Here is a 27,908-nt window from a genome sequence, read left to right on the forward strand (position 1 = left end):
TTAGTATGTTACAAGTAGCCAGAAGAAACAAGCACTATGTTTAAAATCTATCCAACTCGAGAGGGGAGGGGAAAAAAACACAAGGTGGCGCTCCTTCCCTTGGAATGGCTCTTGTGAAATCTCTATGGTTTCATGCAGTTTGAGCGCTGGCTTCGTGGAAGGAGCAGCTTTTGTGTTTGTGCTCTACCCAGACCTCCAGTTTTTTTTTTTTTTCCCTTTTTCAGAAGAAGAAGAAAAAAAGAAAAAGAAAAAAAATCTAAAACCAACAAGTTTTAATAAGCCAAGACAACTGCTTTGTGGTGCGAGCAGTGAAGTGCTGAGGAAGGCAAGGGGATTGCTGGCAATATCCTGCAGCAGATGCTGGACCACAGCGAATCGCACAGCACTAGGCTTGCAGGACTGCTCACACACAGACATGCAGCGCAAAGGAACTTTGCAGTCGCTGACTTATTTCTGAGGATCCGTAAGGTAAGTGGCGAGGGTGCAGGCTTGCTTGCCGACGTTCAGCCTCAGTGCTCGGAGCAGGGAATGTCTTCATCAGCCATGGGAGCATCTTACACGGGCTGACATTTCTATTCCCGGGCAGCAAGATGTTTATTGATAGCGTGCCGAGCAGGCGATAAGAGAGGGGGGCCAGCATGCTAATAACAGGCAGGGGGCTTTGCACATCTCTCATACAATCATTTGCTCCACTTCTTGGAATTAATATGATCTGCATATAAGATTCTGCATTTAAGATACTGCACGGTGGCTACCTTAATCCATTAAGCTGCTACTGGACAGCACTTCATGCTGCATGGGGATTTCAGCTCTTAAGGTATATCTGTCTCATTATCATAACTTTTACATGGCATTCAATGGCAATTTACACGAATGACTATGCTGAATCTAATAAGAACAAAATTGCTTTGATCTCTGTAAATCCACCTAGAAACGTCATGATAAATATTTCCAGTTCTATCCGTGCTGGACTGGAGGAACAGATAATAACAGGCTGCTCTATCCCGTGGGACCCCTGTGACCATTTAAACAAACCTACTTATTCATGCAGGAGGCAATGCCTCTCTCTATACCTGTCTGGTCATTAATGCTGTCCGGCTAACCTATTCCCGTCAGTATGAAATGAACTTATAGGGGCTGCTACTGGCTAGAACAATGCATTTAGCAGCTCAAATAAAATATTTAGAAGCAAATTAGTGGCTCAAAGCAAGTGCTTTATCAGAGAGCAAATCCCACAGGAACGGGGGGGGGTTGTTCCATCAATATCACCAGAATTGCAAATGACCCTTCTGCGTGTATATATACATATATATGTGTGTAAAATGGTTATAGAATGTAAATTTATGTGTGTCAAGTAAAACCAAGCATAGATAGTCGAGTATATATATTTATATTACACACACGCATGTGTGTCAGGTCAGATTGTGGCCACTGGATGAGGAGGGGGGGGGGGGGCAAACACCTGACATTCAGCACATGACCAGGCATCTTAAACAGGGTTCTGAACCATTTTGCCTATAGCCCAGTCTTATAGCACCCCCCTTTTCCAGTCACACAGGCATAGACTGTCCTGCCTAAGATTTCCATCTAAACCCACTGAGGTTTCACTACACTTGTATCCGCATTAAGAGGCTCTTTCCTCATTGAAATATTCATCTTCAGTGGATGTGCCGAATTGCTGAAAGCTGAATTAATGTATTACAAGATACCTGGATGGATAGGAACCTGCATGCATTGTTATTTTAAATAATCTCTATAAATCTGCATTGATCTGAGTTGCTAGTGAAACTATAAGGAGATGCAGGGGAATGCCCCTGGGAGCTATAGCCATACGCACATTTGGAGTTAATACATGGTACAAGGGTACATAGCTATATGCACATTTGGAGTTAATAGATGGTACAAGGGTACATAGCCATTTGCACATTTGGAGTTAATAGATGGTACAAGGGTACATAGCCATTTGCACATTTGGAGTTAATAGATGGTACAAGGGTACATAGCCATATGCACATTTGGAGTTAATAGATGGTACAAGGGTACATAGCCATACGCACATTTGGAGTTAATAGATGGTACAAGGGTACATAGCAATATGCACATTTGGAGTTAATAGATGGTACAAGGGTACATAGCAATATGCACATTTGGAGTTAATAGATGGTACAAGAGTACATAGCCATACAAGGGGACTTCTCTAATATGTTATTCATTGTATGTGATGCCTATAATAATGAAACCTTATTGAGCAGCATGGATTAAATGTGTTTGGGAAGGCAGAGCACTTGGCAGTGGTACAAACAAGCAGCACCTGGAGCTGGGGATGTGTGCGGCGTATCCGGTTTATGGGCAAGCATAACTTACGCTGCCATTTGCATTGTGACAGGTCATTGGGCTGAAGGAGATCTAGGATAATGACTGCCTCCCTAAACTTAGAGGGAAAGTCCCATCCCTAGATGTACTGCAGCAAGGTCACTGTGCTTAGGAATGTCAGCAAGGGCTATAGTACAGAATTGCCCCCCAAAACCGGAGAGATGATTATTCCCAGCGCCTGGATCACCACTGCAGATAGAATGGTTCTGGGACAGGGAGTCATGGCATAAACTGCAGTCGCCTGATGGGAACTACTGAGTCTGAATGGTAGCTCCTCGGGAGAAACCAGAAAAAATTCTTGGAAAGTACATGTCCTGCCAATATCTCTAATAATTTATAGCCATAAAATATAATTCTCTGTATAAGGCTGCCCATTCTCTATATATCTCTATCAGTGGCCCTATATAACCTTGTACCCCGGAAAGCCATGCAGAGGTAATGCAAAAGCAGCAGAAGGGCCATATGTAGACAGTATACCTCTTGTAAAAAGCAATATACAGACTAACAGATACTGCAGTAATGCTTCAGTTTAAATGACACAGGGAATAGGGTCACTAATGCACTGATTATATAAAACCAACTATCACTGGGTATATCATATATAGTATGGACAAACAACAAGCATACTAGAATCCATCACATACAGCTGTGGGCTCTCTTACTCGGAAACCCATTATCCAAAGAGCTAACCCTTCAACCACAAAGCCAATTTTCAGCAAATAATTCCAATTTTAAAAACAAAGAAAAGATTTCCTTTTTCTCTGCAATAATAAAACAGTAGTTTGTACTAGATGGCACCTAAACTGCATGAATCGATATGGCAAAGCAATCCTATTGGGTTTATTTCATGTTTAAATTAATTTTGGCAGACTTATGGTATAGTGATCCAAATAATGGAAAGATCCCTTATATGGAAAAGCACAGGATCCAAGCATTCCAGATATATCAATGTACTGGCCCTGCAATAAAAGATTAATAAAAAAAAATTCAAAGGAGAAGCTGCCGGTGAATGTAAAACTCTCAGATGGCAAAGATGAACACTAAAAGATTCCTATATATATATATTTTCCTGGAAAATAAGAAGGAATTTAATAAAAGTGTTGAGTTTGTTCTTGCTAGGGCAGGGATTCATAACTTATGGGTCAGGACCCACGCAGGCTACTTAGGTTGGGCCCCCGTGCCCCTCTTTAATATTTGAATTATTAGAAAAGACAATGGGACTTTTGCCATCAACATGGACTTATGCTAGTTTAGTAACATCCTTATTTAATGTTTAAATAATTTTTTAATAGACTTAAGGTATGGAGATCCAAAATACGGAAAGACGCTTTATCTGGAAAACCTCAGGTCCCGAGCATCCTGGATAACAGATCCCATACTTGTACTGAATCCTGGAGCTTTCTGGATAATGGAATAAAAGATCCTATAGCTAAATCAAGTTTACAAAGTTAACATCAATACACGGCATTTCCAGATAAGGGTATAGGATTACAGAAAGGCCATCTCCCATAGACCACGTTATAAGCAAATAATTCTAATTTTTAAAAATGATTTCCTTTTCCTCTGTAATAATAAAACAGTACATTGTACTTGATCCCAACTAAGATATAATTACCCCTTATTGGGGGCAGAACAGTCCTATTGGGTTTATTTAAAGGTTAAATGATTCCCTTTTCTCTGTAATAATAAAACAGTACCTTGTACTTGATCCCAACTAAGATATAATTACCCCTTATTGGGGGCAGAACAGCCCTATTGGGTTTATTTCATGGTTAAATGATTCCCTTTTCTCTGTAATAATAAAACAGTACCTGTACTTGATTCCAACTAAGATATAATTACCCCTAATTGGGGGCAGAACAGCCCTATTGGGTTTATTTAATGGTTAAATGATTCCATTTTCTCTGTAATAATAAAACAGTACCTGTACTTGATCCCAACTAAGATATAATTACCCCTTATTGGGGGCAGAACAGCCCTATTGGGTTTATTTAATGGTTAAATGATTCCCTTTTCTCTGTAATAATAAAACAGTACCTGTACTTGATCCCAACTAAGATATAATTAATCCTTATTGGAGGCAAAACAATCCTATTGGGTTTAAATGATGTTTAAATTATTTTTTAGTAAACTTGAGGTATGGAGAGCCAAATTATGGAAAGATCCCTTATCCAGAAAGCTCCAGGTCCCGAGCATTCTGGATAACAGGTCCTATACCTGTATAGTAATATAGTAATACAAATGTAAATGGCAGCTACTAATCTATTTGCAAAGCAAGGCTTTAGAGAATTCAGCAAGTAACCAAGTTAATGAACAATTAACCAAAGTGAGTACAGGCATGGGATCCAATATCCAGAAAGATTAAAAATACTTATTAAACCAAACACTTTTCAGTTTTGGACTGATTTGCCCTTTCTGTATAAAATACTAAAGCAGTACCCAAATACTTAATGGTAACTTAACCAACAGAAAACAATATAATCCTGTTGGGGTTTTTAATATTTAAAAGATTTTAGTAACCTTAATGGAAGTATGCCTTATTTAGAAAAATCCCAGGTCCCAGCAATTGTGGTGGGTTATGATACCTGTGTATCAATGGTGCCTATCCAGAGTGAGCCCTGGATAGGTGTGTAAAGTCTTAAAAAATACAGTAATTTACACACACATAAAGCCCACTTTCTTCAAAAAACAGAACTACGATAAGTTTATGCTAGGGTAATGTAGGCTACACATGGCCTATATGGCCAACTGATTCTTTACCAAACTTGCCCAATATTGGCCTGTGCTTGGACCACAAAAGTCCAACATTCTAAATGTAATCTGCTCAGGGTAGAAGGGATTATGTATGTAGGTAACTGAACAGAGCTAGTAAATGTACTGTGCCCTTTGTAGGTCTCCAATCGCCCTACAGTGAGGACATAGGTTATTTAGGCTCCTGTGTATTTCTTGTCCAACTGGCCAAAGATCCATTTGCTGAAGAGCTCGGTCCAAATGGATTATCTGGCTGTGTGTGCTTAGCATTACTGATACATAATATATTCCTACGAAGTTCCAAATTTGTAGGAAAAAATTAAATCAACAAAGGCTTATATTTGCCCAGCTTGCTTACTCAGCAGGGAGTATTTTAATTTTGCAACATGACAACACTATATAAATTAGGGAAACCTTTTGCCTTCAGTTTTGTTTTGTTTTTAAATGGCAAAAGTTGTAGTACAGGTATCAGACCCCTTATCCGGAAACCCATTATCCAGAAAGTTCTGAATTACAGAAGAGCCATCTCCCACAGACTCCATTTTAATCAAATAATTCACATTTTTAAAAATGGTTTCCTTTTTCTCTGTAATGATAAAACAGTACCTGTACTTGATCCCAACTAAGATATAATTACCCCTTATTGGGGGCAGAACAGTCCTATTGGGTTTATTTAATGGTTAAATGATTCCCTTTTCTCTGTAATAATAAAACAGTACCTGTACTTGATCCCAACTAAGATATAATTACCCCTTATTGGGGGCAGAACCGTCCTATTGGGTTTATTTATTGGTTAAATGATCCCCTTTACTCTGTAATAATAAAACAGTACCTGTACTTGATCCCAACTAAGATATAATTACCCCTTATTGGGAGCAGAACAGCCCTATTGGGTTTAATTACTGTTGAAATCATTCTTTTAGCAGACTTAAGGTAGGAGATATGAATTATGGAAAGATCCCTTATCCGGAAAACCCCAGGTCCCGAGCATTCTGGATAACAGGTCCCATGCCTGAACATTTGGGGGCTCCTGGATTAGACTGACAGTGTGAAATAATGAATAAAAGGCAGAAAAGGTGGTTTAAAAAAAAAAATACAACCATTTGATGTGTCAAAAGAAAAAAATTAGTGCTTTACCATTACTGAACAATTGCAAAAATATATTTATGTCCTCTTTTTTTTTTAAATGATAAGGCGATGAGCCTTTTTATAAAGGCTTTAAAGGCCTCCCGCCTTATCAGGAACCTTTTAACATGATTGATTTACCGACTGTCATGCTTTTTAATGTCACCTGTAAACAGCGCACAGCCTTCCATTAATCTGGCTGCTTGATAAGAGCTTTTCCTCTGTACTGTCATTCAACACAGCTTACTTCTCTAAAATCCCTCAAAATACCAATCCAAACAGATTTACAGCTGATAAAAGATATACCAGGCAAAATGAGACTTCCTTTCAGCTCACAATTCGCCGGCCCATTATTGTGGTGCTACTGTTAGATCTGGGACTTGAAAGACACCGATGAAAAGGGGCCAGTGTATATAAAGTTAAAATGTGCACAAATGTTAGATACGGAAACAACTAATTTGCTTCTGACTCTATAAACCAAAAAGCGGAAATCTAACAAGGAATGAAAAAGAGAAAGCACTTCTTAGCAACTTTCCCATATACATTAAATAAACATTTCCAATGGTGTTAAAGATATCTGTAAAGGTATCGGCTATTGAAAGCAGTATCACTCTGGCAGCTTCTATATGCTGCACCTCTGGTTCTGACTTCTGAAACAATGTAGTAGACACTAGCAGATTAACAGATTAATGCTGATTTAGACCATTGCCTCCCTATTTGTGTATGTTTATGGTGAGCTGTATTTAAGCCCCTACAGCGTCTAATGATACATGTATCACAAACTGTACAAAATACCTTAATATGCCTTGTTCTTTTCTAAAAACAATTACAATTGTAAGATACAAAAAAACAAACAAAAACACCTTGGGGAGAATAGGATTTGGGGATTAGCAAAGGCTATTTTAATAGCAATCACATTTGCAAATACCTTTAAAGGACCAGGATTGTTAAAAAGTTTTATATTTTATTTACATATCAAGAATGCTTAAGAGCTGGGGTTTTCTGTATAAGGGATATTTCCATAATTTGGATCTGCATCTGTAAAGGGGAACTCCACCCAAATACAAGTTAAAAATATGCAGCCTTTTCATTATTTTTAATGTAATAATATGATTTGGGACAGTTCCCTAAGCCCCGCCCCCTGTTCCCCTGCTGATCTGGCTGGCTACTTTGAGACTCAAATAAAATGTGCAATGCATTTGTGGGTTATGTAGTTCCTGCATGCTGTCTGTAAGCTGTGGAGAAGTTGTTACAGTCTGTAACATCAATGCTTAAGTCCCTCCTCCCCTGCCAGGATTTCAAATGATTCAGAAAGAGAACTGTTTTGCTGCTGGATTCCCATATATAAAATATTTATTCCTACTTTTTGAAGGAACAAATTACAGTGATAGGTATGTTAGGGGTTTCTGTGTTTTGTGGGGCTCTTTAGCAAATTTAGGTTTGGAAGCCCGCGTTCCCCTTTAAGCCTATTAAAGAAAATTAAACAGGAAATAAACCCGATAGGATTGTTTTGCCACCTATATGGATTCATGCAGCTTAGTTACTATCAAGCACAATCTTTTATTTTTACAGAGAAAAAGCAAATCACTTTTGAAACTTGGAATTATTTACTTCTGGGTCCCAGAAAACAGATCCTATACCTGTATGTGATTATCCAGCACCCAGAAATACACTATTTTCTTGCAACAAATGCTCTATCCTATAGGAGGCTTTCTGTCTGTACTGTAGCCCTGCTTACAATTTACAACATGCAAAACATTCCAAGTAGTAACAGCCATAAATCAGAAAGCCTTTGGATGCAAGCGTAAGTGCTATTCCCACAGAAATAAAGGTTAGAACTGTATAATCCCAGTGGGGGTTATTAAATTACAATGCAAAGTACATTTTCACCAACTAAAGCCACAAAACACTGATTTTTAATGCACAGAAAGAAATAAACATAAAGAACAGAGATCAGTCCACTGCCACTTTCACATGAAGGGCTATATTTTTCAGAGACATGTAACAAGATCCAGTAGGAAATAATAAATACAGGTATAGGATCCCTTATCCGGAAACCCATTATCCAGAAAGCTCCAAATTACAGAAAGCCCGTCTCCCATAGACTCCATTATAATCAAATAATTGAGAATTTTAAAACTGATTTCCTTTTTCTCTGTAATAATAAAACAGTACCTTGTAATTAATCCCAACTAAGATATAAATAATCCTCACTGGATGCAAAATAATCCTATTGGGTTTAAATATAGTTTTATTGATTTTTTAATAGACTTAAGGTATGGAGATCCAAATTACGGAAAGACCCCTTATCCGGAATACCCTTGGTCCCGAGCATTCTGGATAATGGATCCTATACCTGTATATAAGAAAAGGGGGTAAATGTTCAGTTTCTGTTTAATGATAATTCAACTGGACCTCTTTATCTATTGTGCTGTTCAATGGGGCCCAGGAAAGACCAGTCAGTGCCTGCCCTGTGGAGCTTGCAATCTATTTCCGTCCACTGTGATTTTCTAATGTATGCTTCCCTTAATCAAAGGGTTCCTCTGTGGAACCTCAAAACTTGCCACTATCCTTAAAGGTGTAGTTCCCTTTTAGTATGTTATAGAATGCCCTATTTCTACCAACTTTGCAATTGTTAATTCATTATTTATTAATTTTTTTATCGTTTTTGAATTATTTGCCTTTCTCTTCTGCCTCTTTCCAGTTTTCAAATGGGGGTCACTGACCCCAGCAGCCAAAAACTATTGCTCTGCAACACTACAACTTTATTATTATTGTTACTTTTTAATTACTTATCTTTCTCTGCAGGCCTTTTACTATTTATATCCCCCATCTCTTGTTTATACCACTGCCTGGTTGCTAGGGTAAATTAGACAGTAGCAACCAGATAGCTGCAAAAACACCAAATGGAGAGCTGCTGAACAAAATGCTAAATAACCGAAAAACCATAAAAAATATTGTCTCAGAATATCAATGTCTACATCATATTAAAAGTTAATTTAAATGTGAACTATCCTTTTAAAGAGGAAGGGCTATCAAGTGGATAATTGTAGAAGTACTGAATGATTAGGCCTGCCTGGGGGGGGGGGGGCTGGAGGAGGAGGAAGCTCTAAAACATAATGCATTGACACAGGAGGTTTAATCAATGACACCGTTTCTGTCTGCAGGAAACATGGTGAGCAAAGAAGGGGACAAATGTGTGCTGACATCCTCGGAAAGCGAAGTTGAACAAGCGGTTTCACTTGCCTTAGAGATGAAATATGCACTGGACCCCAACAGGCAGATTAAAAAAAGGAATAAAGCCCTCCAAGTGAGGTTTAAAGATATTTGTGAAGCTCAGAATGAACAGAGGGATAAACAGCTTTCTACGGTGCCGCAAACCGACAAGAAAGACAGCAAATCTCTTTCGTACAAAGCTTATCGTAAGTACATGACCGTGCCCGCTCGGAGGTCCATACCCAATGTAACCAAGAGCACAGGGGTCCAAACCTCGCCGGATCTAAAAAAACGCTACCAGACGTTTCCTCTGGATCGGAAAAAAGGAAATATTTTAAAAAATGCTACTGGAGTGGATCCGTTAAAAAACCAGAACAATGGATTTATAATTGACGCTAAGGATAAAAACTCAGGGGACACCATTCAGTGCAGCAGGGTCAACGAACAAGTGGTGGCAGACTTAATGATACACTCGAGTGAAGACATGGATGCCATTCATCCGCTTTCTACTAGTAACTGTTCAGATGCATGTAAAAGCACCGATTCGCACAGCTGTATCAATGAGTCCCCCACTCGCCAAAATCCAGCCAACGTTTCTTTGGAACAGGTCATCTGCCACGTGCATGACGCATCCAAATATGATAGAGGGCCGCTGGGGAACATACATTCTAACCAATCCGGACACATCAAAGTGCTTTTGAAAGAGGAAGCCACGATTCATTCGCCTACACTAAACCCAAACTTGACCGATCCCGAGGAATCCAATCCCGGAAATGATTCTGAACAGACAAGTACATCAGCGGAGGAAGAAACTAAAAGAACTGCCCATCTTAACGGCTTGCAAACGCAAGACGTACATGCGAAAGCCTGTACCGCCCAGGCGCAGTGCCAAGCGACGGAATGTAATAACGAACAGACCCTTCAGATCAATGTTTTACCTGCGGGAAAAAACGCACCTTGTCAGATAGCAGTTGCTTTGAGTGGTGAATGCCAACAAATTGTGCCTCACACTGAAGTAGTAGACTTAAAAGCACAGCTCCACACCATGGAGAATCTGATAAGTTCAAGCCAGGAAACCATAAAAGTGCTTTTGGGTGTTATTCAGGAGTTGGAGAAAGGAGAAGCGCACAGAGAGGGGTAAGTAAATACCGGCCATCGATTCGTAAACCTAATATTGGGGTTCCTAACTGCATCCCCCCTTCAATGAGGTTAAAACCAGTCACTGGAAAGATCTTGTTTCTCTTGAAGTGCTGGTCCTTCAGGTTAAAGTTTAGTTATGGAATTACCTAAACTAAGCAACGTTTCAATTAGTCTTCATTTTTTTTTTTTACAGTCTTTGAATTATTTGCCTTCTTCTGAGTCTTTCCTGTAATTAACCCCAGCAGCCGTGAGGCTAACATTTTATTATTACTTTTTAAATTACTTTTCTTTCTATTTAAGTCCTCTTTTATTCATATTCCAGATAGCTGGAAAATTCCAAACTAAATAGCAGCTGCACAAAAAGCTAAATAATTGAACAACTGCAAAAAATAAAAAACGGAGACCAATTGAAAATTGTCTCAGAACAGCACTCTCTACTTCAGGGATCCCCAACCTTTCTTACTCGCGAGCCACAGTCAAATGTAAAAAGACTTGGGGAGCAACACAAGCACCATAAAAGTTCATGGAGGAGCCAAATAAGGGCTAAGATTTGCTATTAGGCAGCCTCTATGCACACTATCAGCTTACAGGGGGCTTTATTTGGTAGGAAATCTTGTTTTTATTCAACCAAAACTTACCCCCAATTCAGGAATTAAAAACTAACTACCTGGTTTGGGGGCACTGAGAGCAACATCCAAAAGGTTGGGGAGCAACATGTTGCCCCTGAGCCACTGGTTGGGGATCACTGCTCTACATCATACTAAAAGTTAATGTAAAGGTGAACAACCCATTTAAGGCTTCTTAAATGCCCTTGGTACAGGCTTGTTGGTGTCCCAACCTCATCACTCATCATTTTTAGCTATTTATGTGAGCACTGAAATGATGTAAACTGCCAGATATGTAAAAAAGTGCATGAACAGCTTGAATTTTAAAGTTACAAATAAATAATGAAAAAATATATACAATTTTTTTTCCTTCCTGCTCCTTCGTGAAGTGATGAATTGTGGGGCTTAGAATCCCTCTGCCATTTATAGTGGCTGATGCACAGACTCACTGGGAAGGAGAGGGACTTCAAGTCCCACAATCCTTCAATCCGCTTTAAAAATGAAACAAGGTGATGGAGGAGTTGAGCCTAAGAGGGTGGCAGGGTAAATGTTTCTTACAAGTCAGACAGAGACTGGCAGGGTTTCCTTTCAGTCTTTTCAGTAATGTAGGTCTGCGAAACAAATAAAATATATAGTGCTTGTTCACCTTTTTGAAGGCAAAAACTAAAGGTCTATGTAAATACAGCCATGAGCCCTAAAGTAAGTCCTCTATCAAAAGAAACACAGGATTTCTTGTCTCTTTTTTTGTAAACCTGATGTTCAAGTGTCTGACTTCCTCTCTCAGAAACATACTTGATTCCAGTGGCCAGAGTCTGCACAATTCTCTCACCTCTCCTGCTCGCCCTTCCATCAGAATGCTAAGAACTCCCTACCCCTACCTTAGGAATGTATGATCTGAGCAATGACAGCTAGAGCTGCAGGCAGGAAGCTACTTAAAATGGCAGCTGCTGTCTTAAGCAAACAGAGAAAGCTTCTAAAACTGTTTACTCAGGTAAGGTAAAGCTTTCTGCAGAATAAATATAGTGTTCTAGGTGGCACTAATGTGGCAAATCTATTGGCAGTAGAATGCCAAAATGACTTTCCTTCTCCTTTAAATATAAACCCAATTGAACAGACTTGTGCCAAAACAGAGGTATTTTTCCTTTTTAACGGGAAGAAAACAGACTCCTAAAACTTCTAACAGTCAGGATCATTGACTAGAACAGGGATATACAATTGCTACTAACAATTTCAATTACATTTTACAAATAACTTAAAGGAGAACTAAACCCTAAAAATTAATATAGCTTAAAATTCCATATTTTATATACTGAACTTACTGCGCCAGTCTAAAGTTTCAGCATCTCAATAGCAGCAGTGATCCAGGACTTCAAACTTGTCATAGGGTGTCACCATCTTGGAAAGTGTATGCAACACTCACATGTACAGTGGGCTCAGGGCAGCTGCTGAGAAGCTGAGCTTAGGGGTCGTTGTAAATTATCAAGAAGAAAATTAGGTTTGTTTGTCATAGAAGTTGATGCTACAGGGCTGATAATGAAATTCTGATGCTAATTGCATTGGTTTTTAATCGGTTATGTAGTAATTATCTGTATTAATTACTAATCAGCCTCATATTGTGACATTTATATTCAAAATATATTTTATATTGTGCAGCAGTCCCTAAGTACAGTAACTGCAGTACCTACACAGTAACTACAGCACAGAGAGAACGTGCAGTGAATCAGCAGAAAAGAAGATGGGGGGCTACTAGGGCATCTTTGGGGGCACAGATCTTCCCTGCTAAAGGGCTGTGGTTGCCTTGGGCTGGTACAGAAGTCTAAAACATAATGTATAATATTTAGTTCTCTGCACAATTATAAATGCCATTAAAAGTAACAAGCAAAACCCTGTGCAGTGATAATGTGGCCTCGGCAGGAGTAATAATTAAAAATAAAATAAAAAAAAAATAAAAAAAATCACACTGTGGTGCTAATTTACAAACACTGGGCAAATCTGCTTCAGTGCAGTAATCTATAGGGACAAATCAGAGATTGCCTTAAGTAGACAGAAAAGTCTAATTGCTGACTGGTTGCCATGAGTAAATGAATTCCATTCTTTTTCTATTCTATAATCCAAACTTTAAGATTTGAATTGGGAGCCAGATTGAGACTGAACAGCCGAGCCCACACAGTGGCAACAACAACATTAGGGGCCAGTAACACAGACTGAGATTGAAATGCTAATTATTCATTTGATAGCACTTACTTTTTATCCTGTAGATGTAAATATTTTGTTTTGCAGTTTTTTTTGTAAGATGGGAAGCTTTATTGAGAGCCCTCTTGGCCTCCTGTACCAATTAGTGTTTGTATGTAATGTGTATGTTTGAAGTATACACTCTTTCTTCATGCCTTATAAATATGGCTTTGCATCACTATTAAGGGGTGCACGATTTGTTAAGGCAGTTTTCATTAAAATGAATGACCAGGTTTGGGTGCTTTGTGTGCCAGGGAACCTGCAAATAAAGGATATCATGCTCTCTAGGGATTTTGTAGAACTTTCAAAAAATGCAAACCAAATTAACATTTTATGTTAGTACTGTCAGGGATACTGGGGGTTGCTATCTTGCTCCCTTCCCATTGTTCTGCTGATCGGCTGCTGGGAGGGGAGGAAGGGGTTATTACTCCAACTTGCAGCCCAGCAGTAAAGTGTGACTGAAGTGACAGGTCACATGGCTGTGGCACCCTGGGAAATTAATAATATGGCTAGCCCCATGTGAAATTTCAAAATTAAATATGAAAAATGGATTTCAATGCAGGATTCTGCTGGAGAAGCTCTATTAACTGATGCATTTTGAAAAACACATGTTTTCCCATGTCAGTATTCCTTTAATTTTATTTTATTGATGACCCCTTTAAGCCATATTCTTATTTATATAGTTATAGTGGCCATACATTGCCATTTGGTGAGTCAGCCAAACGAGTGAATCTTTCCCTGGTCACCAAACGAATAAATGTTTCCCTGAAATGCCTTCCTTAAGGTGAGATGGGATACAGGCCGTTGGGAACGAGGTCCGCATCAATGCGCCAATGTGCTCCTTGTCCCAATGGAATTTTAAATCCACCCAATTAACTCAATGTTTCGCTGATATTTCGGGTAGGCCCATCTAGGGCCCCATACGTTGGTGTGGCCACCTTTAATCCCTGAGTTTTGGGTCACAAAGATAATTATCCAACGTAATTTGGGTCCCTCCCAAAAAAATGCTTAAGTGTCTAAAAAATGTTACATATAGTAAATATACAACATATACCTTAATATATAAATGTAGATAGCCAGGAAGCTGCACACCACAAAACTCGGATACTACCTGGGTGCCAGTGCAGTAAATTAGACATAAAGACACATAGGGTGACGGCACTCACAGGAATTTTACGCAGGAGTCAAAATTTTTGAGAGAAATAAAGTGAAGATTTATTGGTCCGACGTTTCAGTTCCCACTGGAACTTTCTTCAGGGACATATGTAAATATATAAATATATAACATAAATATATAACATATATAACATATACGTTTACATATAAATATATAACAAACATTGACAAACATCAGTGCACACCAAGGCAGGTCACCTAATTAGCAGCACCAAAGAGGCACTGAAAAACTAAAGAGCCGATTATCATTTCTTATTAGCTGTATATATATATATATATATATATATATATATATATATATATATATATATATATATATATACACACCAAATCAAACACAACCAGCACCAAGGGTCTTGTGGTTCAAACAAATATTAGTGTATTATAATTGCATGTACAACCGACGTTTCGGTCCCTTTTGGGACCTTTTTCAAAAGGGACCGGAAACGTTGGTTGTAAAAAAAAACTGCAACATGTACTCAAAGCAACAGCCTATCAACGTCGGTTGCACAAACACTGCAACATGTACTCAAAGCAACAGCCTATCACAAGAAGCCTTGCTAGATCCAGTGAAGGCAAGTAGTTACCAATTAGTGGAAATGTACCAAATGCACCTATGGAAACCCATAACCCATCCAGCTTATAGTTTGCAGTGTGCTGTATCAGATGGTTACATTATTAGCACTGCAGTGATTATGGAGTAATGTAAATACAATTTATAGTAAAGCACACTGACAAACATTTTTTGGGATCCTATAAAAAATGTATAGTTTAGCTTTTCACGCTTTTACCTGAATATCTACTCACAGACTTGAGCGGAATTGCAAATGAATGGGATAATGATTATGGATCAAAGACAGAGATGCTTACAACAAAAGTTGAAAACGCAATATGAGGTTAGCAAAACAAATGGAGAAAGGGATATTGCATACTTCTCTGGATAATAGCAACAGTGTTCAAATCATTTTCCATTATAGCTCATTAGCTCATGCTGGGAATTACTGGATATACAAGAGATAAGAGTATATATAATTGTTAATGCAAAATTTACTCTAGAATACATAGAGTTAAGGCCTATGCCTGTAGCTTTCAAGTGTTTTTCACATGACGATGATACTATGTCAAATGTTCAGCTCAGTTTATTGAACTAAAAGCAAAAAAAATCCTCGAAAATCTCATTCCCAGTAGGTGTTGCACACTTAATGAGTTCAGGATTCGTCTTTGGAATTTTTTCTCCTTTATTTGGCTGATAGGTGAAATGCCTGATTGTACTGTAAGGGCTGATTGACTTCAGGAGGGCTTGACTGGAATGCCAGGGCCCTTGGCCCATATGATAGGTACAGTGAGGACTTAAGGTGGCCATATACTGACTGATTCTAGCTGCCGATATCAGTCCTTTAGACCAATTCAGCAGCTTATCTGCCCGTGTATGGGTGCGGACGAGGGGCCTCCGCTATCGACATCTGGCCTGAAATCGGCCAGATCTCGATTGGGCAGGTTTGATTTTTCTGTCGGATCAGGGACCACATCGACTCATTGATGCAGTCCCTGAAGCGATAGCGCCTATACAGTCATTTTAATTTGATCGTTAGCCAGATATCACCCACCAGTAAGTAAGGGTTTTCGGGAGAAAATCCACTCACTTGGCAACAAGGTCTGACACCTGCTGGAAAATACAGTGCAGCCTCTCCTATTAGTAAGATTAGTAGGAACTCAGACTGGTTAGTTTTTGTATTGCACAGTGCAGTAGCAAGGCCAGGGAAACCTACACACACACAGCTATGGATACACGGCCAATGACAAACCAAAATGACTAGTACTGGTATATCCCATTGGACATATAAAGGAATGGGGACCTGCCTTACATGTAGCTAAACTAGAGCTAAAGACCTCAGTTGAGCATATAATAAGACTATTCAGCCTAAGGGTGGGTGATATTTATATTTCTGACATTTCTACAATTATTTAAGATTCAATTAAACCTTAACCATTAATTTGTCAATATAACAAAATTTCTTAAGATTTGTATTCATGTCTCACTTCAGAAAGCGTGACAATGGTCACGAAGCTTGGGTACCTGCTGGTGTCTAGGAAGGCTCCACATGATGGCTTGATTTCTGAGCAGCTAATTATTCAATGGGAAACATCTGCTAGACAGTCCATGGTTTCTCCTCCACCCCCATGGTACTAATTGGAATCTTTAAAGTGACATGCTTGTATTACAAACAAGACTGTTCAAGGAGCATTCATGTGTTGCTGACAATTGTTTATGTACAATGCTATTTTTGGGCCAATAATCCCTTGGAATGTATCCACAGCTGAAACGTTGCCCACGTGGAATAAGGTGGAAGATACCTATTAAAAGATAATCCTCTATGCCAGCAGGGCCCTCTACCTTTCTTATTTGATGTGTTGTGGATGAAAGTCCATATCCCCATTATACAGGAAAAAAATTAGATTATATTCATTAGGGCATTTTAGAGCCATGCTGAGAAAATGAACACATTATGCTTCCTACACCTATACACTTGGAGAAATTATTGTTTACCATTCTTTACAAATTAGATATAAAACTAAAAAAAGTGACTCTCTCAGCTTATATTTTGTTGGGGTGGAAATGCTGACTCCTCAATGGCAAAGTGTTCACTGGGTTTAGGACTCATGATAGGGAAGGGGCCTCCTATCCCTTTTGATGAGGATACAGGTATGGGACCTATTACCCAAAATGCTCGGGACCTGGGGTTTTCCGGATAAGGGATCTTTCCGTAATTTGGATCGCCATACCTTAAGTCTGCTAAAAATCATTTAAATATTGAATAAACCCAATAGGCTTGTTTGGCTGCCAACAAGGAATAATTATATCTTAGTTGGAATCCAGAACAAGGTACTGTTTTATTATTACAGAGAAAAGGGAATCATTTATCCATTAAATAAACCCAATAGGGCTGTTCTGCCCCCAATAAGGGGTAATTATATCTTAGTTGGGATCAAGTACAGGTACTGTTTTATTATTACAGAGAAAAGGGAATCATTTAACCATGAAATAAACCCAATAGGGCTGTTCTGCCCCCAATAAGGGGTAATTATATCTTAGTTGGGATCAAGTACAGGTACTGTTTTATTATTACAGAGAAAAGGGAATCATTTAACCATTAAATAAACCCAATAGGGCTGTTCTGCCCCCAATAAGGGGTAATTTTATCTTAGTTGGGATCAAGTACAGGTACTGTTTTATTATTACAGAGAAAAGGGAATCATTTAACCATTAAATAAACCCAATAGGGCTGTTCTGCCCCCAATAAGGGGTAATTATATCTTAGTTGGGATCAAGTACAGGTACTGTTTTATTATTATAGAGAAAAAGGAAATCAGTTTTAAAAATTAGAATTATTTGCTTATAAAGGAGTCTATGGGACATGGCCTTTCCGTAATTCGGATAATTCTGGATAACGGGTTTCTGGATAAGGGGTACAATACCTGTACTAGCATATTTAACATCAAATAGAAAACACTGTATGCTGTCTAATTACTAGAGACAAAAAGCAAATCAGTTAGAAATAAAGATTTCTTTAATCAGGACACTACTGGAAATGTACATGGTTATTATCAGGATAACAGGATTCCAGATAATAATAAACTACCAGCACTGTATTCTGCAAGCACTCACAATTTAGGGTTAATGTATGCTCTAATACACACATTAATCTTCCCTATCCGTGTAATTAGTTGACTGTCAATACAAGGAGGTCAGGTAATGGTCAAAAAGACCTACTCCAATGCCTTTCATTATTGCAGAGATATTAAGGAAAACTGACAGTTATTTAAAAACCGTGGATCAGTCACCTGCAGGAGGCAATTTCCTGGGGATGACAGCTTTTCAATGCACCCAATCTTCTGTGTTACTGTCACCCAAATATCAGAAACATGCTTGTATAGAGGTCAGCGAGCAGCAACCTGGCTTTCAGCATGGGGCCCAGAAGTACAATCAAAGCACTGCTTTAAATTTCAACTTGCTTATTCTAAGGGCCAGATTTACCAAACTGGGAGTTTAAATCTTAATACATAAAATAACTTACCCACGTTCTATGCATTCCTGTGGAATTTTAAGAAGCATAATTATCAATTGTTGAACTATAACTTTTATACTTGTAGGTGAATAGAACATGCTTGAGTTTTTAATATATTAAGCTCTAAACCAGTGATCCCCCAACCAGTGGCTCGTGAGCAACATGTTACCACCCCTCTGACGTTGCTCCCAGTGGTCTCAAAGTAGTTGCCCATTTTTCCATTTCTGACTTGGAGGCAAGTATTGGAAGCACAGAGACACAGTTTTACTCCAAGCAGAGCCTCCTGCAGGCCAGCAGTCCACATGGGGCTACCAAATAACCAATCGCAGTCTGTATTTGGCATCCCCAAAGAACTTATTTCATGCTTGTGTGGCTCCCCAACACTTTTTACATTTGAGTGTGGCTCACTGGTAAAAAAAAGGTTGGGGATCGCTGCTCTAAACTAACATTTTAATAAATCTGCCAATTAGGGAGTCATTTACTAATGAACAATTTCCCAATTCAGAACTTTTTTGAAATTTGTTTTAATACAATAGGCTGAAAAATTCAAAACTTTTCTGTGAATTTTCCCACACACGCTTTTTCATTTCTGAATTTTTGATAAATGTCACACATTCGTGGAAATTAGTTTACGTGAATTTTTAAAAATGAAGAAATGAGAAAAGGTAGAGTTTTAATATATTTCATAATAATCAAGAGCAGATGAAACATAATACGGCTGAGTTACTATAGAAGTAGTAAAAAGGCACGATGTAACATTTTTCCTAGCATAACTGTGCCCACAGCAGGGGCTGAGCCAGTCAGTATATAGTGCACAATGGGGTGCCTGAAAAGTAAGGGATGGCAGGCAGGACAAGAGCAATGATGTGTGATTGTACAACATGCAGATGGAGCCCTGTACTTAATGGCTGGTTACAGCAGGTGTTGGGTAACTCCTGCACTAAAACAACCACAACTGGATAATTAATGGACAGCAATAATTGAGATAAACACGAGGGGCTTACACTTTTTGTATGGCAGTTTTATGGGCACTAATTTGCACCTATATGTCATTCTATTGTTTACTAATGTGCCCAGATGATTCCTCCTTGGTTTCTATGTGTGGAGATTACACAATACTGAAAACCTGCTTATGGTTTGATTGCGGTTAGTTACAAGGTTCTATTTTGATTAATCTTTTGCAGTCTGATTTAAATTAAATAAAGTGTTCATGCCCCCTTAAACTGGCTAAACATGCTCAAATTTAGTCAGGCAGTTTAACCCGGACCCCCTGGGCATGAACACTAGGCAGATCAACTATTATATAGGATTAGAACTGTCCCCTGAGCTAACATTCAGTGAAAAGCAGCTGATCTGTCTGACAGTGTTCTCTGCCATGGCACATCTTCTCCTGATCTTCTTCTAGTTGGACTGTTGGCCCAAATGAAAGGAACTATACAATGTGTCCATCTGTGTGTTGCCAGCTGTGGGGTATCGATCTGTTCCACTAGACTGTGGAATGTCGACCAATGTATAGCTACCTTTTCACAACTGCCATGCATTCATGGCAGATGACTTATTCAGCATAATGGTGGCATTCCAAGAATAGAGCAGTATGGGTGACCAGACTAGTGATAGAAGTCCCTGTCCCAATCACAGAGAAGAAATGAAAATTAAAAAAAAAAAAAAAAAAATACTGTTTTATTTAGTTTTGTATGGTTATCACATAAGAAATTATACATAGTGAATACTGTACCTTCTATAACAGGGATCCCTGACCTTTTTTACTCAAGAGCCACAATCAAATGTAAAAAGACTTGGAGAGCAACACAAGCACCATAAAAGTTCATGGAGGTGCCAAATAAGGGCTGTGATTGGCTATTAGGCAGCCTCTATGCACACTATCAGCTTACAGGGGCTTTATTTGGTAGGAAATCTTGTTTTTATTCAACCAAAACTTGCCCCCAAGTCAGGAATTCAAAAATAACTTCCTGGGTTGGGGGCACTGAGAGCAACATCCAAGGGGTTGGGGAGCAACATCCAAGGGGATGGGGAGCAACATGTTGCCCCTGAGCCATTGGTTGGGGATCACTGCTCTATAGCAACTTAGGTCAGGAAACTCCGCACACACATTACAAATATAATTAATGTATCATTTACAGGATGTTTAGGCTGTTCTCTGTATTACATAAGATATAAAAGAAAGTAATTTAAATTCCTAGATAGAATAGCATGTGGCTTCCCTGCCCAACTCTTATGAGTTGATTTAAGGCTACGTCAAGGCATGCATAACAAGCTGAGGTGAACGAAAAACCCCACAATATAAAGATTATAGCAATAGCTTTTAAACATTGCTCCAAAAAGATTTGTTGTTAGTAAAAAGGGACTATTAAATCTGGGGACCCGGGAGAAAGAGGTTTCAGCACACACATAAATCTTGCTCTGATGTTTATGGGCACAATGAAAGTTATTTGTTAGGATGGTACAGGTTCCCTTTTGAGCTTCAAAGGTGCCTTCAATTTATTCTTGGAAAGCCTACTACAGCCCAATACAATTACTTTTATAACTGCATACGATGATAGATAGATAGATAGATAGATAGATGATAGATAGATAGATGATAGATATTTTTGGACAGTTATCAGAATTGGTTACATACATTGAGCCACTGAGACTAGTGTATATTGCCCCTTGTCAAGGTGACGTATAATCCAACTAAGGAAAATGTTTTTAATGTAAATAATATACATGGTGCATGTACAATTCCAAATATAACAAAAGTATTTATTTGTCAAACATTTTCCCCAACATTTACTTTGTCTAGTAGAAAGAGAAAATATTATGTAATTCACATAAGTAAAAGCATATTTTCTTCCCTATAGGCTTTCATATCGGACTGGCCAAGATACAGCAAACTGCGACACATGCAGGAATAGCGCGTGCATTATATATAGGTATGTCCACCATAATGCCTTAGCATTCTCTGTCTTTATGTTTGGAGGCAGTTTCTATATACATTCATTTTAATTTATACATGGATTATATAAATAAATGTTAATAATAATAATAATAATAATAGAGTGGATTCCAGTCGTGGGAGGGGGTGTTGTGTTACATTGATCATGGATGTGCATGGGTTATAGCAATGCTCCAGGCTAAGCCAAGGCTAAAGCTGCATCTCCTTACTATATGAGCTAATTCCAGCAGCTACAGGCAGTACTAGTTTAGCTATTTGGGGGCACATAGGTTGTATAATGCAACAACCAGAGGGACTTATACATAAATATTTAATATATTTCTTACTTTACTTGCTCATTGCAACCTCTTGCTGCCCAACTGTGAGACAATGGCATTCAAGTCAATGCAGTATTAGGACTAATGTGCTGGTAGCAACAATGGCAAATGGCCTTATGATACTATGAGGGACATTATATTCTTTCTTTATAAAGTATATTTTATTTTCCCATATGTGAAACATGTTTCCACTTCCAAATTTACTTTTGTAGAAACTTGGCATTTACACTTAAATATGCCCCATGCAACGAATGGTATCACAAGTTGCCATTTACAACTGAATTAATGCTGAATATTTCCTTCTGTTAAGCTCTGAATATTTTGCCAGTCAAATGTTTTTGGTTTTGTTTCTTATTTTCTTCTGTTGCCTTGGAAAACTGTTTTGCATGAAGAGTAGCTTTTATTGCAAACAATGTAGTTAACCAATTGAAAGCAAGGCTGTGCATGTAACCTTGGGGGGAAAGGGAGCTTAACAAAGATTTTACATAGCCGCATTATTTGAATATAGCAAGGATACTACAGCAATTCTGCTAAATAAAAGTTATTATTATTATAAATTATTATTATTCGGTTTAATGCTGAGAGAATTAACAGGGATTAAAGAAAAACATTAATAATGGACACCAGCTTGCATACATGGGTAGATGCTGGGTACTGGTATGGCCACTCCTGACTGAGATTGCAGTCTAATGGTCAGTACTTTCCTCAATTGGTATACACAGCCTATTGGCCTAGAATGGTGCCAAACTCAGTGTTTGGGGCTCAGTCATATACTGACTTTGCCCAAAATGGTGCTTTTTTTCCCAATGGACAGAGTCCCCCGCCACTGGATCTGTATGAATACCTCACAATTCTAATCATAGCCCAAAAGCAGAACAATTGAACCCAATTTGGCATGCCACTGAGGTGGGCAAATTGCACAAAGACCGACTAACTTGGCAATATAACCGAGCTTATGGGCAATTACACAATAAATTAAGCAATGTTTTTCAAGCTGCAAGCTTCTACAAGTGCATTTTCCAACAAAATGAATGTCTATGAAGATTCTCATTCATCCAGGTCATGATATACAGTATCTAGTAGAATTAAGTCTAAAACAACTGGACTTTTCTGAGTTTTTCTTGAAAACGTTTCACCACTCATCCGAGTGGCTTCTTCTTCCAACTGAAGAAGCCACTCGGATGAGTGGTAAAACGTTTTCAAGAAAAACTCAGAAAAGTCCAGTTGTTTTAGACTTAATTCTACTAGATAACAAAATGAATGTTACTATTAGGAGTGCACTGTGCATCCCCCTATTTGTGGGAACATTTCTTCACCTTCTGCCCCTATAAATAATCCATAGTTGCAACATATGCAGTCTTTACCTATTTCCATATTGTAGTTGCGTGACTTGCTCTACTTTCTTCCATATTTCAGGGAAGGGCTGCTGGGTTTCTTTTTATATCAACCTCATTATAGCTATATTTCCATTCATAGCACTGAAGAATTAAATCGTATGACGGTAAAGTTGCCCATATGAAGGAAGATCCGCTCATTTAGAAATCTCATCAAACATGTTGCCCTGGGCCAACAATTTAATCATAATGGTTTCATGTAGACCCATTGGGAGAAGACCATATCCACAGAATAATTTGTCCTCTCCAACAGAATTTTTACCTGGACAGTCAAACCATACTTAAGCCACATTTAGACCCATCGGAAAAGCACATCCACTGACCAATGATGTCCTCCATGTAGGGACTACCCCACCTTGAGTAATTATTATTTGGGTCGTGGGATTCATTTTATACTTAAATACTTTGTAGGGGGAAGAAACCATACCACCCACACCCCCCCCCCCAAAAAGGCCCCACACCCTCATAGTTGGCAACAAAAGACAGGCCTTATATATAATGTGGATATAACCTGGAGAATCTTAATTCCTGCATCTATACTCATCTTTAGACCGGTTCTCCTAAATTTTAACACAAAGAAATAACATTTTCTAGGTAAACAGAAACAACTAATTTGTTTAATATGTATAGCATGGCAAAATTAACTCCCATAACCCATAAACATATGAAATATGTCAAAAAGATCACAGACAAGAAAAAAAAATAAAAAGAAAAAACACAGACAACCACTTTTGTATAGCATTTTATAAAGGGGTTGTGTGTTTTCGTAGTCCTTTAAGTTAAATAGAGTGATTACTTATAGGTTCAAGCCCCCTTCCTTTAAGATCCAACATTTGGTCAGGGTTCCAGATAGGGGTAAGATAGGGGGGTAAATAGTTGTTTGCTCTCCTAGATACATGCAGAAGCTTAACGTAAGGAATGTTTAGGGTAAGATTTATGGTGAAAACGTATTTGCTACATATTCTTGGGATAATTGCTCAATGACTGATAGCGCAGTGTTCTGTTATATCTCTAGCCATGTTATGATCTATCAGTCATTGAGCAATTATCCCAAGAATATGTAGCAAATACGTTTTCACCATAAATCTTACCCTAAACATTCCTTACGTTAAGCTTCTGCATGTATCTAGGAGAGCAAACAACTATTTACCCCCCTATCTTACCCTAAATGGCTATAAGGCTTGGTTGCCAAGGCACTGCTCCATGTTTTCCTGTCGGCTCCATAGTTTGGGAAGGATTAGCGGGAGGATGACAGCTTCCCATGAATTACAGTCATTTATCCGACAGACCAAAGCAGAATTTCAACCCTGTATGTAGTCCAGCTCACATATAGGTCAGTATCCTATAGACCAGTGGATCTCAACCTTCCTAATGCCGCGACCCTTTAATAAAGTTACTCATGTTGTGGTGACCCCCAACCAGAGGAGTGGTGTTTCAGTTCCTAAGAACCGCTTTGAGAACCGCTGCTATAGGCAGACTCTTGCCTATGTCGAAAGAAAAAGTCAGCCCATGTGATCAACTAACAATGTATAAAAAAAAGCAAGCACATTTATATACTAGTATTTTTTGATGCTAAATGTTATCCGTTCTTTTAACCAGTTCTTTCTAATTACAAAGCTTTCACACATTTGTTTCAAATTATTTTAATATTTCAGTGTTGAACTGGATTTCAAACAGCAAGAAGACAAACTACAACCAGTCTTGAAAAAACTAAACCCTGTTGAGGAATCTCAGGTTGCACCTTTGCCTTATCCTGCAGAGAGTTACACATCGACTCCCAAGCAAAAATCCAAAACAGAATCAAAAAAACATGGAAGATGGAAACTCTGGTTTCTTTAGCCGAACCTGCTGGAAATAGAGCCTCAGTCCTTTCTTAGGCACATACCCAAAATCCAACAATTAATTTACAAAGAGATCTTGGTAACAAGCTTATGTTATCGGGAAGACGCTGCCCTGGGGCAGTATGCAGATCCCACTGTGTGTACCAAAAAGGCCTTTATACTTGCCACATATTTGTAGGAGCAAGATGTAAAAATCACAACATGCCAACTTCTTCTAAGTAGATCATTATGCGGGATGTAAACGCTGAATAGAAACTGGGAAACTGGTTTTATGCGGTAAGGATGAGGGGAAAATGAACAAAACTTTGCTCTTTTTTTTTTCTCCACAATCCAAAGGGTTTATATTTATTTTTAGTTGATCATAAAATGAGCCACTTTTGTTTCACACTTAAAAACTTTATATTTAAGATGCTAATCTTAAAAATACATCAAATGTTTATTTTTTTTGCAATTTTTTTTTCCTCTTAAAGCTGGGGATAAGTGCAATTTTCAGCACACTGGAAATCTGAAGAAAGCACAAAATTTACAAATGGTCAGAGACAGCTGGAAACCTCATAGATGTGACTAAAATGCATATTTTCTGTTAAGTCCTGTTTAATTTGGTCGCTTGCATCTCTAGATCGATAGCATTATTACATTTAGCTTGCCTTTGATTTGCTTATTTATTAGCTGTGAGTGGTATGACATATCCCAAAGTCAGAACATGCCTTTAATCTTATGGTTCGTTGACAGGGTCAAGGCTACAGGACACTGTTTTCTTAGGAAAAAAAAAATGCTTTACCACCCAAAAAAAAAACAAAAAAAAAACAATGTTCTGACTTTAGCCAGCCTGCGTTGGAAAATTGTGGTCACCGCGTGCGTTTTTTTGTAATCTGGAGACTCAAATGCCATATCGTTGAGAAAAGCCAAGAGTTTTTTTTTTCTTAATTTGGCAGTTTGCTTTATTACAAGAGTTCATAGAGAACAACATTTTTTTTCAATACTATTTAATTTAGAAAAAGTGTAATCTAAATTTATTATTTAAGATAAATAAATTATTTAAGATAAATAAAAAAAAATGTACATTGATATTTTCTAGTTACGTACAAAATATTAATTAAGGATACTAATTATATTGTTAAGGAAGAAATTGTTAAATTATTTAATGCTTTATACAAAGATGATTGTAACTGTTAACCAATTTGTAGAGAATATAGAGACGGGATGCAACAAATTCACAAATCAGTACAAAAATGCAGAAAAGTGGAACAAAGTCAGATTTTGCATTATATATATATACATGGTTCCTTCTGCCATTTCCATATTCTTGTTATCATATGACTTTAGATATCTAGGTGGTTCCAAAAAAAACTAAGGGGGTGATTGATCAATGTTCAAATTCCAAATTTTTTTTCTGCACAAAACCGCCCAAATTTGAAATTTTTCAGATTTTCTTTGAGAGTTTGTAGACCCTTGAAAATGATGGTTGGAATATGAACTGAATGCATCAGAGTTTTTCTTTTTTTTTTTTTTTCTTTTAAGGTTTAATTCGATCAAGTTTTTTTGTCGTTTTCAAATTTTTTAATAAATGTGAGTTCGGTAAGATTTCAATTTTTTTGGGAATCGAAAAAAAAAAAAATCACAAATTCTAAGGTAAATAAGCCTCCCCTATCTGAAATACTGGAGATCGCAATTAAGGGGCAGATTTACTTATTTTTGTACAACTGGGGGGAAAAAAATTCTTAAATGTTTCCAGGTTTTGTTCCCAGCAAATTTTCATATTAAGGAAATTCTAAATTGGATTAACACCATGATGGACGGGGGAAAAAAGAAAAGATTATTACAGTGATTATTAGAATGCTGAAGATACACTCCCTTATTTACTTATTTATCCAGGCAGGTTTTAGGTGGCAAGATTTAAAATTTTTATGAATTATGATTCATGGTTTTTGCTGTGATTTTTGGAAGTAGTGGCCCAAACTTTAATACATTTGCCCCTTAATTTAGATAATGGTGCAAAAATACACTGAAGCTTTTCATCTGTAAAATTCTAATGCAGCTCAGTATCTTTTTTTACAGATTTTTTTTTTTTTTTTTGGTGTTTGGATTTGTTGCATCTCTAGTAAACAGTAAATTTTATTTCTTAGAATAGCGCAAGTAAATAACAAGAGCATATATATACCAATCTATTAGAATTAACGAGCCACAACATTTGCATTGATAGATCTGTGGCTTGTAATTGTCTTGAATTAAAGAATATTGAAGGTACATACTATATCCCACAAGCCAGCCCCACCAAAAATATGTACTTCTAAAAAGAAAAATGACATTATTCCTAAATATTTAAATGGAAACATCAAAATATTTATTTTATATGTGAGAGGACTTGTAACATTCACAAATATGTATACAACTTTATAATGTGACTTTTGAATGAAATTACAACTGTTCACTATTTAAAAGGTGTTTATTTAATGTGAGCTATTTTTTCATTATGTTTCTTGCTCTCAGGCATTTCTGTTTGAAAACGGCAATCTGCCCATCCCAAAATGAGGCTAACTTGCATACTGGGCTGTGTGTGGTATTAAAGGAACAGTAACATCAAAAAATTAAAGTGTTTTAAAGTAATTAAAATATAATGTGCTGTTGCTCTGCAAAAAACTGGTGTTTTTGCTACAGAAAAGCTACTATATAAATAAGCTGCTGTGTAGCCATGGTGGCAGCCATTTAAGCTGG

The 27,908-nt window shown here is 37.9% G+C and overlaps 2 protein-coding genes across 3 annotated transcripts in view; one reads left to right on the forward strand and one right to left on the reverse strand.

Annotated features, from left to right (window-relative positions):
• Positions 1 to 27,908, reverse strand: part of dock1 (dedicator of cytokinesis 1) — a 215,706-nt gene that overhangs the window by 99,374 nt on the left and 88,424 nt on the right. The window lies entirely within an intron of this gene.
• On the forward strand, positions 78 to 27,800 carry insyn2 (inhibitory synaptic factor 2A). The gene is made up of 4 exons (XM_004912719.4): positions 78 to 468; positions 9,417 to 10,602; positions 21,547 to 21,618; positions 25,008 to 27,800. The coding sequence occupies exons 2-4, from the start codon at positions 9,422 to 9,424 to the stop codon at positions 25,189 to 25,191; spliced, it is 1,437 nt and encodes a 478-aa protein (XP_004912776.1). The 5' UTR covers positions 78 to 468; positions 9,417 to 9,421; the 3' UTR covers positions 25,192 to 27,800.

Source organism: Xenopus tropicalis, chromosome 7, assembly GCF_000004195.4.
Source record: "Xenopus tropicalis strain Nigerian chromosome 7, UCB_Xtro_10.0, whole genome shotgun sequence".
NCBI classification, from domain to species: Eukaryota; Metazoa; Chordata; class Amphibia; order Anura; family Pipidae; genus Xenopus; species Xenopus tropicalis.

Bases quoted from the DNA above. Each gene is read 5' to 3' on its own strand.
- insyn2 (XM_004912719.4), top strand. From the start codon at position 9,422: ATGGTGAGCAAAGAAGGGGACAAATGTGTGCTGACATCCTCGGAAAGC. The intron at 10,603-21,546 runs GTAAGTAAATAC...TCTTCCCTATAG, and splicing joins GGAGAAGCGCACAGAGAGGG to GCTTTCATATCGGACTGGCC. The intron at 21,619-25,007 runs GTATGTCCACCA...TTAATATTTCAG, and splicing joins AGCGCGTGCATTATATATAG to TGTTGAACTGGATTTCAAAC.